This window comes from Heptranchias perlo, chromosome 10 (genome assembly GCF_035084215.1).
Source record: "Heptranchias perlo isolate sHepPer1 chromosome 10, sHepPer1.hap1, whole genome shotgun sequence".
In the NCBI taxonomy this organism is placed as follows: Eukaryota; Metazoa; Chordata; class Chondrichthyes; order Hexanchiformes; family Hexanchidae; genus Heptranchias; species Heptranchias perlo.
In genome coordinates, this window is record NC_090334.1 from 8,393,914 (window position 1) to 8,407,035 (window position 13,122).

Sequence of the window (13,122 nt, forward strand, 5' to 3'; positions counted from 1 at the left end):
GTACATCTGTTTCCCACATCAGCTATTCTCGCGGCCTGGTCCGATCGTGACTGCCGATTTACTGCTGAATTAGCAATAGCTTTGTGCTGCGGGCCCACATTTAGTAGGAACTGGGTGACAAAGCCATTTCACATAGATCACTGCAACCACTTTAATTCCATCAGCCTGGGTTGGATTCAAATACAGTTCTCCGAGATGAAATAGTCAGTGTGCCAACCACTTGCACTCACCCCACTTAACAATTTTTAAAGTTCTGAGCACTTCAGTGGATCAGCACTAGAGGCAGACCTGTCAACTCATTAGTTAAAGGGCCGGATTTTTCTCCACTATCCCGCCTGTAATCGACGGGGGCAGTGCCCAGTTTCCTGGCCCATTTTGCTACCATCCAGCCTCTTACTGCCACTCCCCAGGCCACCATCTGGTGAACGGTAACGGTAAGGCCATGGGGTAGCGGCAGATTCTTTTAGCCTAGCTGAGGCCTCCTCTCCCTCCATTTCAGCCCCAACGCCTTACCTTTTTTATGATGTGGAGATGCCGGTGATGGACTGGGGTTGACAATTGTAAACAATTTTACAACACCAAGTTATAGTCCAGCAATTTTATTTTAAATTCACAAGCTTTCGGAGGCTTCCTCCTTCCTCAGGTAAACATTTACTTGAGGAAGGAGGAAACCTCCGAAAGCTTGTGAATTTAAAATAAAATTGCTGGACTATAACTTGGTGTTGTAAAATTGTTTACAATTACCTTTTTTAGGCCAAGGTCTAAAAAGAAATTTTTGGAATCCTCTAAGGGGCTCTTTCCACAACGGTGGGTCTCCCTTTTGGTGACGAGAATCCCGGGGGGAGCCCACTCTGCATAAGTAAACAGGCCGACCCAGGAGAACGGTTCAGGATCACAGCCTTGTCGGGTGGTCTGGAAAGAATAGGATCCAGCACATGGTGTAGGGCAGAGATTAATCACACAGTGCATGCACTGCCTGCAGGCGTGAGTTGTTCTTACAATCCATGAGACACCAGAAGGGCCATGTGGGCCTCACCGTGATCTAATTCTTATATAAACCACTGCTGTCAAACATGCATCCCCTTTCTGATCAGTTTCGTTGCCCTTACTTTTAAGTGCCAGGTGTCGGCCAATTTTAAAGTACTCTGTAATGGTCCGAGATTTCATGTTACGTTCAATTTTCTCCAGCATGTCCTTTCTATTCGAGTACCACTCCGTTACCTTCACAAAAGAAGTATCTGTGGATGATAAAAAGAAAGGTTTTGAATCTCTTGTTATTCCACCGTGTGCTCTATCCTTTACTACTCATTCTTCGTGATGTGGATATTTGAATAGAGACAGCACTGGGACCCTGACTTCTGCCAAGCATTCTCCATCAACACGGTTGGCTTCCAAATCTGTTGCCTTCATAGAACACCATTCTTTTACTCGCTAGAAGTGTGCTTTCTGTTGGAAGAACTAAGATGGGCCAAATGACCTTCCTCATCTGTAATGACCTTGTGAAATTCATCAAGCTGTTGTAGTGAGGAATTTTGTTAGCTCTTGATTGGTCAGTTCTCTTCTTACAGCAAAGTGTCTCAAGCCAACGAGAAGATCTTCTATCTTGAATCGCCTTATTTTAAGGTGGCATCAGCCAACTTTTAGTCAAGTGTAAAGTGAAATGTTGTTGTCGATATTATGGAGACATCTTCAGTTCACTCGGTTTATTGTGTGGAGCCCAGAGCAGAGAGCGAATATGTCGTAATCAAGGAAGGCCCAATGAAGAGACATTCTTCCTCTTTAATCTGTCCAGAAGATGCTTCAGCTGTAAGAGTGCTTAGGCTGTAAATCAGAAACACTTTGCCATTCACTGCAGGGGTGGTGGAGGGGGGGGGGGACATTGAACCATCTGGAGTCACAGGGGTTGCTTTCTTTCACCTGACCTGCTCGTCTTGTTCCTCAAACAGAACAGGTAGGAAGCATTTAATTATTACCAAGATGGTGGGATCATTCATGGAAGGACAGTGAGAAAACAGATTCACATGCGTTATTGATCCGCTAACAGAATCTGAAGCCAATTGCCAAAATCTGATGAACAAAGGTGGATCAGTAAGGAATTTGGAATGGTGCGGAAAAAGGAAAATGAAAGGGTAGAAATTATGATGGTTGCTGGTCTCGCACAACGCGGAACACAGTTATACCAAATTCCTCTCTGTGCTATTTTAACATGAAACAGCAGAATATTTCTTGGACTCCAGGTGATGCGACTACCTTCCTGGATCTCACTGAGCTTTGTTGTTGCCTGGAGGGCATGTCGGGTTCCTGGCTTGATATCCTGCTTGCCAAAGGTAGCTGAAATGACGATGGTCCAAATACACCACATCCACTGGTTCCCCCTTATCTATTCCACAATCATGTTTGACAAACCTATTGGAGTTCTTTGAGGATGTAACTAGTGGAATAGATAAGGGGGAACCAGTGGATGTGGTGTATTTGGATTTTCAGAGGGCTTTGAATAAGGTGCCACACAGGAGGTTGGTAAACAAAGTTAGAGCACATGGAATTGGGGGTGATATACTGGCATGGATTGAGAATTGGTTAACAGACAGAAAACAGAAAGTAGGAATAAACAGTTTGCTGATGACACAAAACTAGGTGGGAATGTGAGTTGTGAGGAGGATGCAAAGAGGCTTCAAGGGGATATAGACAGGCTAAGTGAATGGGCAACAACATGGCAGATGGAATATAATGTGGAAAAATGTGAAGTTATCCACTTTGGTAGGAAAAACAGAATTTTTTAAATGGTGAGAGATTGGGAAATGTTGATGTTCAAAGGGACCTGGGTGTCCTTGTACATGAGTCACTGAAAGCTAACATGCAGGTGCAGCAAGCAATTAGGAAGGCAAATGGTATGTTGGCCTTTATTACAAGAGGATTTTAGTACAGGAGTAAAGATGTCTTACTGCAATTATATAGGGTCTTGGTGAGACTGCACCTGGAGTACTGTGTACAATTTTGGTCTCCTTACCTAAGAAAGGATATACTTGCCATAGAGGGAGTGCAACCAGACTGATTCCTGGGATGGCGGGATTGTCGTATGAAGAGAGATTGAGTAGACTAGGCTTGTATTCTCTAGAGTTTAGAAGCATGAGAGATGATCTCATTGAAACATACAAAATTCTTACAGGGCTCGACAGGGTAGATGCAGGGAGGATGTTTCCCCTGGCTGAGGAGTCTAGAACCAGGGGTCACAGTCTCAGAATAAGGGGTAGGCCATTTAGGACTGAGACGAGGAGAAATTTCTTCACTCAGAGGGTGGTGAATCTTTGGAATTCTCTACCCCAGAGGGCTGTGGAGGCTCAGTTATTGAGTACATTCAAAACAGAGGTCGATAGATTTCTAGATATTAAAGGCATCAAGGGATTTGGGGATAGTGCAGGAAAATGGCATTGAGGTAGAAGATCAGCCATGATCTTGTTGAATGGCGGATCAGGCTCGAGGGGCCGGAGGGCCTACTCCTGCTCCTATTTCTTATGCTCTTATGTTCTTATATTCAAACTGGCCGATTTTCAGTACTTCAGGCACTGGCACTCTCAGAGCATTCTGATTCCAAGATAGATCGAAAGGTCCCAAACACATTTGAAGCACCGACATCACTGAATGGGCTCTACTTAGTGCCACTATGACACATTCTGAAATATGATGGAAAACGGTTAGTGATAATCTGCTTGCAGAGCCCAGTGACCAGGCAAGCAAGAACAAGATGCACCAACTCAACCTGGGCCAAGATTGGGGTGGAAATGCGAAAGACCAGAGAAATCTCAAGGCAATTCAGTAAAAAAACCTGTGCCCATTTGCATAAGGCTGTAGGGTGATGGTAAATGACAAACTTGTTTAAAGTTTCGTACACAATTTTCCAGGGACCTGAACTCCCTGATATTCTAATTTGATTTATGGGAATATTTCCGCTAACAATTTACTAAATCTCATCTGTGGGAGTGAGACATGAGGGCCTGCCCACAGGCCGTGTACCAGGTATTTGCCCTTAGATTTCTCTGTGTTCTGTGCACCCATGATTTCCTGACATGCATGGCGGGCAGACGAGGCTCTTCACAGGCAGACTGCGCTCAGAAATTCAGCGCCTGTTAATCAGTCTCACCTACAAAAACCCTACACCCTAGAGGTCTTATCGTGGAGAGCTGCTACAAGCTTGACAAAAGGGGTTAAAATGGAATTGAAAACATGCAAAAAATTAGCTCCCAATGTGCACTTGCTAGATTAGTACTGAGCCAGACTGACCAGGAAGCTCAATCACCAGCCTGTGTCGAGATTGCTGATCTCCTGATTGGAGACCCCCGCCCCTTGCTGGAAGGAGGATGAGGGTGTGGGCAAAGGATGAGGACCGAACGGGCTCCGCTGTGATGCCCCAGCATCACTTGAGTAGCTTGTCGTCACCCATTCCCAAGGCTCACACATCAAGACTGGTTGACCTGGGCTGCCAGCAGCCATTTAACTGTCCTTGACATGCGTCAGCGCCTTCAGGCGAGATGGGGCATAAAAAGGAGCAAAGTTAATGAAAACATGTGAAACCACTAAAACTTACATTCGATGTCCTCATACTCAATCAGTCGTTTCACCATTCCATCTATGTTCAAGTACGGCGCATACTTTTCTAAATTCGCCTTCTTATACTGAATTATCTTCTCACCTTTTGGACAGCGTGTTTCAATGTCTGCAAGAAGTACAAATATCACCTTAATTTTGCTGTTTCTTACAGATTTGAGGGGCAATTTTATGTGATCGTTCTCTTCAGGGAGATTTTTTTTTATAGAATAGAATCTTACAGCACAGATGGAGGCCATTCAGCCCATCAAACCGAAAGAAATTTGTAGCACAGGGTACTATTACGGTGCAATAACCTCATCTGATCACCAATTACATAGGCGTACCCTCGTCTACACTCAAATACCACAGCGTGGTGTTGGTACTGAGGGTTGGAGCACAAACCATCAATGTTACAGAGCGTGAGGAGGGAGCACCGCCCCCCCCCCCCCCCCAACCCCGACCCGGCCACGCTACCCTCGGTTCCAAGCCATGACAAGTGAAGGTATCTAAACAGAAGATAAAGCATCTCCCAGCAGAGACAAGGAAAGAAGGAACAAGCTTACAGTTATATGGCACCTTATCACTTCCTTGGGACATCCCAAAGCTGGGATGTCCCAAGGAAGTGATTGAAAGTTAATCTGTTTTTTTGGTATGTTGGTTGAGGAATGAACCAAGAGAACTCCTTGCTTTTCTTCAAATGGTGCCATGAGATCTTTCATGTCCTCCTGAAGAGGCTTGAACCCACAACCTTCTGACTCAGGTGAGGGTGCTACCAACTGAGCCAAGTTGACGTATTTGTCTACAGTTTTCAGGCATTTTTTCCAGTGTCCTGGCCAGTATTATTGCCTCAACCAGTACCATCACAAAAAATCAGGTCATTCATCTCATTTGCTGTTTGTGGGAACTTGCTGTGCGCAAATTGGCCAACAAAACAACAGTGACTGCACTTTAAAAATACTTCATTGACTGTGACACGCATTGAGAAGTCTTGATAAGGTGCTATATGAGTTCAAGTTCTTTCTTATATAACAGTTGCTGTATAAACGCATGTGTATTGCTATCACTTTAAGGCTTAGAAAGTCAGAGAAACACACTTCAGGTACATTGTGATACAATAAGTAAATAATGATTATAAAACTGACTTTAGTAATTAGATTGGACTGATTTTTTTAAAGAATGAGTTATCTTTACTTTGGAGAAAATTATAAACACTGGACACTAGGACAGGCCCAATTACCTTTAGCAGGAATAATGATTTGCTGTACCCATGATGGAGGCATGTCAAAAATCTTTTCCACTTCATTCTCGTCCTGAAACAGAGAGTTAGTTATGTGAAAGCACGATGATTTGAATCCTTTTGCCTGCATTTTCCAATTCTCTTTTCAGTTGGTGTCATCACTCCACACTGAGTTCTCCCACTGGTTTGGTTGATAAGCCAGTATGTGTTCAAGCCACACAGAACAGGCAGCCCAAAGCTTCGAGTCGTGGCTGATGCCAGTAGGGGTACTGCAAATGGCCTCAGTGCCCGGGGCTAGGGAGGGGAAAGAATCAGCCAGAGCTCCATTTCTAATCAGGATCCAATGACTCCAACTGGAGTGATTTAAGGTTACCTAATTGAGATGTTTCTGATGATTAAAGGATTTGATAAGGTAGATAAACTATTTCCTTTGGTGGGGGAGTCCAGATCAAGGAGGCATCACCCTAAAATTAGAGTTAGGCTGTTCAGGGGCGATGTCAGAAAGCATTTCTTCACACAAAGGAAATCTGGAACTCTCTCCCACAAAAAGCTGTTGAGGCTGGGGGGTCAATTGAAAAATTTAAAAACTGAGATTGATAGGTTTTTGTTAGACAAGGGTATTAAGGGTTACAGAACCACGGTGGGTAGATGGCGTTAAGATACAGATTAGTTATGATCTCATTAAATGACGGAACAGACTCAAGGGGCTGAATGGCCTACTCCTGTTCCTATGTTTCTATGAAAGTTTCTGTGTGTGGATGTCAGGTTGGGTTTCCACATAATCGAATAACCTGTCGAAACTCAGTGTCTTTTTAAAATTTATTTTCGGGATGTGGGCGTCGCTGGCAATATCACATTTACTGCCCATCCCTAGTTGCCCTGAGAAGGTGGTGCTGGGCCTTCTTCTTGAACTGATGCAGTCCATTCTTTGTAGATGTATGATACAACTGAGTGGCTTGTTGGGCCATCCCAGAGGGCAGTTAAGAGTCAACTACGTTGGTGTGGGACGGGAGTGACATACAGGCCAGGTCGGGTAAGGACGGCAGGTTTCTGTCCCTAAAGGACATTAGTGAACCAGTTCGATTTTTAAGTCAATCCAATAGCTTCGAGGTCACTTTTTCTACTGATACCAGTTTTTTATTTCCAGATTTTTAAAAACTGAATTCAAATTCTCAAACTTCCATGGTGGGATTTGAACTCACATTCTCTGGATTAACTCGTCTTGCAACATAACCACCATACTACCGTACCCTAAAGCTCACAAAGAAAGAATGGCCACTTGAATATGACACTGGAGGGCGGCTGGCATTGTGGAACTGTACTCCAGCAAGAGTGAATGGCTTCATGAGAGCAGAGGGAGAGGGAAAAGACCACCAACAGAACACAAGCTATCAGAAAACAGCAGCCAGCTTATTTCAAGTTCTACCTACGTTAGATTGTACCGACTCAGAGAAAACAATTGAACAAACAGATTTGTTGCCTCGCCTTGCTGAGATTCCTCAGGTCAATGCTACTACTCTGAATGAATATTGTCAATCCAATGTACTCAATTTGGGAGTGAGCTTTGGTAGAGTGATAGGTATTCCCACCAGGTTTTGGGTTCAAGCCCCACTACTGACACTCCCGGCAAGCGGAGACCCGCAATGTTCCAGTCTCTGAATACTAGCACGGTGCTCGTGTCCGATGAGAGTGGAGTGAGTCAGGTGGCCCGTAATAAGGGACTTTGTTATGGAGACGACCCAGGACACGATCTGCTGGATGTAAAGCAGTGGAAGAAATGGGTTGCTTCATGTGCCGCTAGGCGCGGAAGAGAAGAAGAGAATGTACTTAGTTCAGAGACAAGTAGCAATTCACACTGTTCATAGTATATCTATACCCACTGGGGCTTTATTGCCTTTGTTTTAATTTGTAATTGTTTTTTCACCAATATAAGTTTTATCTTCACTCTTTTTGGAAGTCTTCCCATCATACATTGTTCTCTGTGGAGGTCAAGCAGGCAAACCTGTTCCCAGGTCTCTGCCAATGCTCATCTGCAGCTAGATGCTAGGGTGCTTTTATGGAGAAAAGGCTCCTTTTCTCATTGACCACCTCCTCAAACCCCTTTCCCCAGCCCCCTCCACCCTCACCTCTCATAACAAGTGTGAAGAGCTCATGCATTTCTTCATCTCTAAGATTGAGCTGCCTGTGCCAATTCCTCCCCTTCTCCCTCCTGCTCCTAATCTCCAAGAAATATAAAAACAGATTGTTAGAGCTTCTACGAGTATGTAAAAAGGAAGAGATTAACGAAACTAAACATGGGTCCCTTAGAGGCAGGAGAAATTATAATGGGGAATAAGGAAATGGTAGAGACATTAAACAAATATTTTGTATCTGACTTCACAGATACCAGAAATAGTGGGGAACCAATGGTCTAATGAGAGTGAGGAACTTAAATTAATTAAGATTAGTAACGAAAAAGTACTGGAGAAATTAATGGGACTAAAAGTCGACAAATCCCCTGGACCTGTTGGCCTACATCCTAGGATTTTAAAAGAGGTGGTTGCAGAAACAGTGGATGCATTGGTTTTGATCTTCCAGAATTCGCTAGATTCTAGAACGGTCCCCATGGATTGGAAGGTAGCAAATGTAACCCCGCTATTCAAGAAAGGAGGAAGAGAGAAAACAGGAAACTGTGGGCCAGTTAGCCTGACATCAGTAGTAGGGAAAATGCTAGAACCTATTATTAAGGATGTAGTAACAGGACCTTAGAAAATCATAATATGATTAGGCAGAGTCATCACGGTTTTATGAAAGGGAAATTGTGTTTGACAAATGTATTAGAATTTTTGAGGGTATAACTAGCAGGGTAGATACCAGTGGATGTAGTATATTTGGATTTGCAAAAGACATTCCATAAGGAGCCACACAAGAGGTTGTTACACAAGGTTAGGGCTCATGGGATTGGGAGTAATATATTAGCATGGATTGAGGATTGGTTAACAGACAGAAAACAGAGAGTAGGAATATATGGGTCACTTTCGGATTGGCAGGGCCTCAGCTGTTTACAATCTATATCAATGACTTAGATGAAGGGACCGAGTGTAATGTATCCAAGTTTGCTGACAATATAAAGCTAGGTGGGAAATTAAGCTGTGAAGAGGATACAAAGAGACTGTAAAGGGATATAGACAGGTTAAGTGAGTGGGCAAGAAGGTGGCAGATGGAATATAATGTGGGGAAATGTGAAATTATCCACTTTGGTAGGAAGAATTGAAAAGCAGAATATTTTTTAAAAGGTAAGAGACTAAGAAATGTTGGCAGTCAGAGGGATTTGGGTGTCCTTGTACATGAATCACAGAAAGTTAACATGCAGGTTCAGCAAGCAATTAGGAAGGCAAATAGTATGTTAGCCTTTATTACAAGGGATTTGGAGTATAAGAGTAATGAGGTCTTGCTGCAATTATATAGGGCTCTGGTGAGACCACACCTGGAGTACTGTGGAGGTCTCCTTACCTAAGGGAGGATATACTTGCCTTAGAGGGGGTACAACAAAAGTTCACTAGATAGATTCCTGAGATGAGAGGGTTGTCCTAGGAGGAGAGATTGAGTGGAACGGGCCTATATTCTCTGGAGTTTAGAAGAATGAGAGGTGATCTCATTGAAATGGACAAAATTCTTAGAGGGTAGATGCTGTGAGGCTGTTTCCCCTGGCTGTAGAGTCTAGAACTAGGGGGCATAGTCTCAAGATAAGGGATCGGCCATTTAGGACCGAGATGAGGAAAAATATCTTCACCCAGAGGGTTATGAATCTTTGGAATTCTCTATCTCAGTCATTGAGTATATTCAAGACTGAGATCGATGGATATTTGGACACTAAGGGAATCAAGAGATATGGGGATAGGGCGGGAAAGTGGAGTTGATGTAGAAGATCAGCTATGACCTTATTGAATGGCGGAACAGGCTTGAGGGGCCATAGGGCCTACTCCTTCTCCTATTTCATATTTTCTTATGTTCTCCCCATAGTCTCCCACCCACTCTAGTTCACCATATACATAAAACATTTGAATTCAAATTGGAGGTATAGTGTCAAAATTGGCAGATGATACCAAACTGGGGTTTATAGCCAATAATGTGGAGGACTACACCAAAATACAGCAAGGCATAAACAGGCTTCCAGAGTGGGAGGATAAATGGCAAATTAAACTCAATATTGCAAAGTGTGAGGTGGTTAATTTTGGTTGCAGGAATAAGGAGGCCACATATTCCTTGGAAAGAATGAAATTAAATGGGGTAGAGGAGCAAAGAGATTTGGAAATAATGATACATAAACCACTGAAAGTAGCAACCCAAGTTGATAAGGCCATAAAGTGTGCAAACAAAACCCGGGGGTTCATTTCTGGAGGAATGGAATACAAAAGCAGGGAGGTAATGTTAAATTTACATGGAACCCTGGTTAGACCACATCTAGAGTGTTTGTGTAGAGTGTGCAGGTCTGATCTCCACACTACAAAAAGAGTACTGAAGCACAGGAGAAAGTGCAGAAAAGATTTACAAACATGTTACCAGAATTAAGAAGATGCAACCATTAGGAAAGATTGATTGGGCTGGGGATCCTTTCTCTGGAAAAGAGAAGACTAAGAGGGTGGACATGGAGAAACTGTTTTCACTTGTGGGTGAGTCCAGAACAAGGGGGCATAAATATAAGATAGCCACTAACAGAGCAAAAAAAAATTTAGGAGGATTTTTTTTTTACAGACAATGGTAAGAAAGTGGTACTTGCTGCACATGGAGTGGTTGAAGCAGATAGCATTAAGCATTTAAGGGTAGGAAGGAGGGAATAGATATGGGGGGCAGGATGGGAAGAGGTGATTAGAGTAGGAGGAGGCTCGTGTGGAGTAAAAACACTGGCAGAGACTAGTTGGGCCAAATGGCCTATTTCCGTGCTGTATATTCTATGTAAATCTTCTATGAGACCCACTTACTGCTCCCTTGATCCCCATCCCACTCAACTTCTGACCACTCGACTATCTCTCCTGGCCCCCATGCTAACTGACATTGTCAATGGCTCCCTTTTCTCACGCACCGTCCCTCTCCCTTTCAAAACTGCTGTAATTATCCCCCTCCTCAAAGACCCACCCTAGAGCTCTCCATCCTCTCCAACCACTGCCCTATCTCTAACCTCCCTCTCTTCTTTAAGATCCTCGAATGTGTCATCAGCACCCAGCTCCATATCCATCTCTCCCCAGAAACCCCCTGTTCGAATCCCTTCAGTTAGCCTTTCTGCCTTGTTCATGTACTGAGACTGCCATGGCCAAGGTCACAAATTAAGTCCTCTGTGACTGTGGCCTATTCTCCATCCTTGCCCTCCTCAACTTCTGCTGTTTTTGACACAATTGACCATACCATCCTCCTGCAGTGGCTTTCCTCTGCCGTCCAGCTCCATGGGAGGACTGCCTTTGCCCGTTTCCCCTCCTACCTGTCTGAATGCAACCAGCCTACGGACGTTCGGTGAGGATCAGGTCTGACTCCAGAGCCAAAAAACCTGCTGTGTACTCACTGTCCAGGCTCACACATGAAGAATGGCTGTTTGGATGAGGTACTGGTGCGTAGTTGCCACCATGGAACTGAATCCCGTGAGTCAGCACCTTCAGGAGATCAGGGAAGGGAAGGGAATGGAAGTTCTTACTCTTGGTCCAGGTTAAAGAAGTTTTGAAATCTAATTAACTAATGCTATCTATTATGCGATTATCAATCAGATCTCACATCATCTTCGCCCTCGTCATTAAGGTAATCAAATGATTCGGGGATGGTCATTTGTGGATTCTCAGAGTCAGGCAGCATGTACTCCCATTTCACAGGGTCACCAAGGTCAAAGATCACGTCCTGGAAAAAAAAAGCATAACACCGTCATTTATTGCTTACATTAATAAGTAACATTTGCCGGTACTTTCCCGCTCCGATGCCAAAACTGTGGCTCAAGTTCTGCGGACACCTCGTTTACAGGCAGAAATAGGGTTTCTGCCAAAATTACAGCAATGAAGTGGGAACGGCTCTGAGGAAATTCCCAGCGATTATGCGTTAGGCACAGGGGCTGGTATTTTGCACCCATTCCTTTTAATAGGTTGAGAAATCGTGGGCTGGGGGGGGCATGGAGGTGGGAAATCTAGATGATAGGATACAAAAAAACATTAAAAGTAAATTTAAACAATACAAAGCAGGAAATTCACAGCAGATCAGTCAGCAGCTAACAGAGAAAGACAGACGACTGTTTCAGGTAGGACAGTTCATGGGAACTCAAGGCTCCATCCAGATTATGGCATTCATGGTTTCTCTTTTATATGTCTCTTAAACGGTGTCCTGCCTGTCTCAAAAAATTGCCCTGAGGTTGCTCAGGGGTTCTAAAGGTCTCCCACTGTATTATGTCAGTGGGAAACTAGCAAAACCCTGAAGGAAAGGCGGGGAGACCTGGTTTACATCAGGTCTCTGCTATTTCTAGGGGTTTCTTGGTTGCCTTATAGGGGGCGGGGCCTCTTTCGACCCCTTACGAAGCAAATGTCAATCTTGGGGGGGGGGGGGTGGTGGAGGTGAGGGAGGAGGAGCAGGGACACTCTAAGGCGGGGTTCCCATTCCTGAGATTCACTGCAGATCCAGTGTAGAGAGAAATGAGGAATACCAGCCTTCACGAGGGCACATGCGGGCTCCACCAGGCCTGGTGAGTGGCCTTGGCTCCTGAAAAAAAAAACCTTTATCCTGGATTGGTGCCTTTGCTCAGGGGCCAATCGGAACATAGCCAGAGTGGGGGCGGGGGGGGGCTGGCTAGCCAGCCGGCTGGAATTCCATGTGGATGGGTCGCGTGGATGTCCTTCGTATGCTTCCCTGCTTTATGCAAATGAGGTGCCCTACCGCTGACCCACCAACCTCAGTAGGGGTCAGTATTGGAGAGCTCGATCCGTGGCATATCGGGGCTCGTCTAATGCCACTCTGGTTTGTAACTAGCTATCATGAGATGTGCAAGACTGACCTCACTGACACTCCCACTGACCTTTCCACCTTTTGTTGCGAGGGAAGGATTTAACTTCCTCTGTTCACCGCCTTTCTTCTCCTCCATAGATCTCAGCAACAACTTCTCTCCGCCTCCTCAGTAGCATCTGACTACTTTGTGGAGCCTTGTGCTGATGAGAAATTCCGCCTGAGCGTGGGGTAAGATGGGGTGGGATCACTCCGCGCGCTTGAGCCTCCTCCATACACCTAGTGGAGTCAGGGCCGAGGGTGACTTTCAGTGCCCAGATGGTTTTGGCTGTGAGCCGGACATAGCGCCAGGG

The 13,122-nt window shown here is 44.7% G+C and overlaps 1 protein-coding gene across 2 annotated transcripts in view; it reads right to left on the reverse strand.

Annotated features, from left to right (window-relative positions):
* ccdc135 (coiled-coil domain containing 135) overlaps positions 1-13,122 on the reverse strand; it is a 124,317-nt gene that overhangs the window by 44,470 nt on the left and 66,725 nt on the right. For both annotated transcript variants that reach the window (XM_067991192.1, XM_067991191.1), the window contains exons 8-11: positions 11,564-11,683; positions 5,822-5,894; positions 4,583-4,711; positions 1,110-1,238 (exon numbers count right to left, since the gene is read on the reverse strand). In XM_067991192.1, coding sequence (XP_067847293.1) covers positions 1,110-1,238; positions 4,583-4,711; positions 5,822-5,894; positions 11,564-11,683 — 451 coding nt within the window. The remainder of the gene's footprint in view (positions 1-1,109; positions 1,239-4,582; positions 4,712-5,821; positions 5,895-11,563; positions 11,684-13,122) is intronic.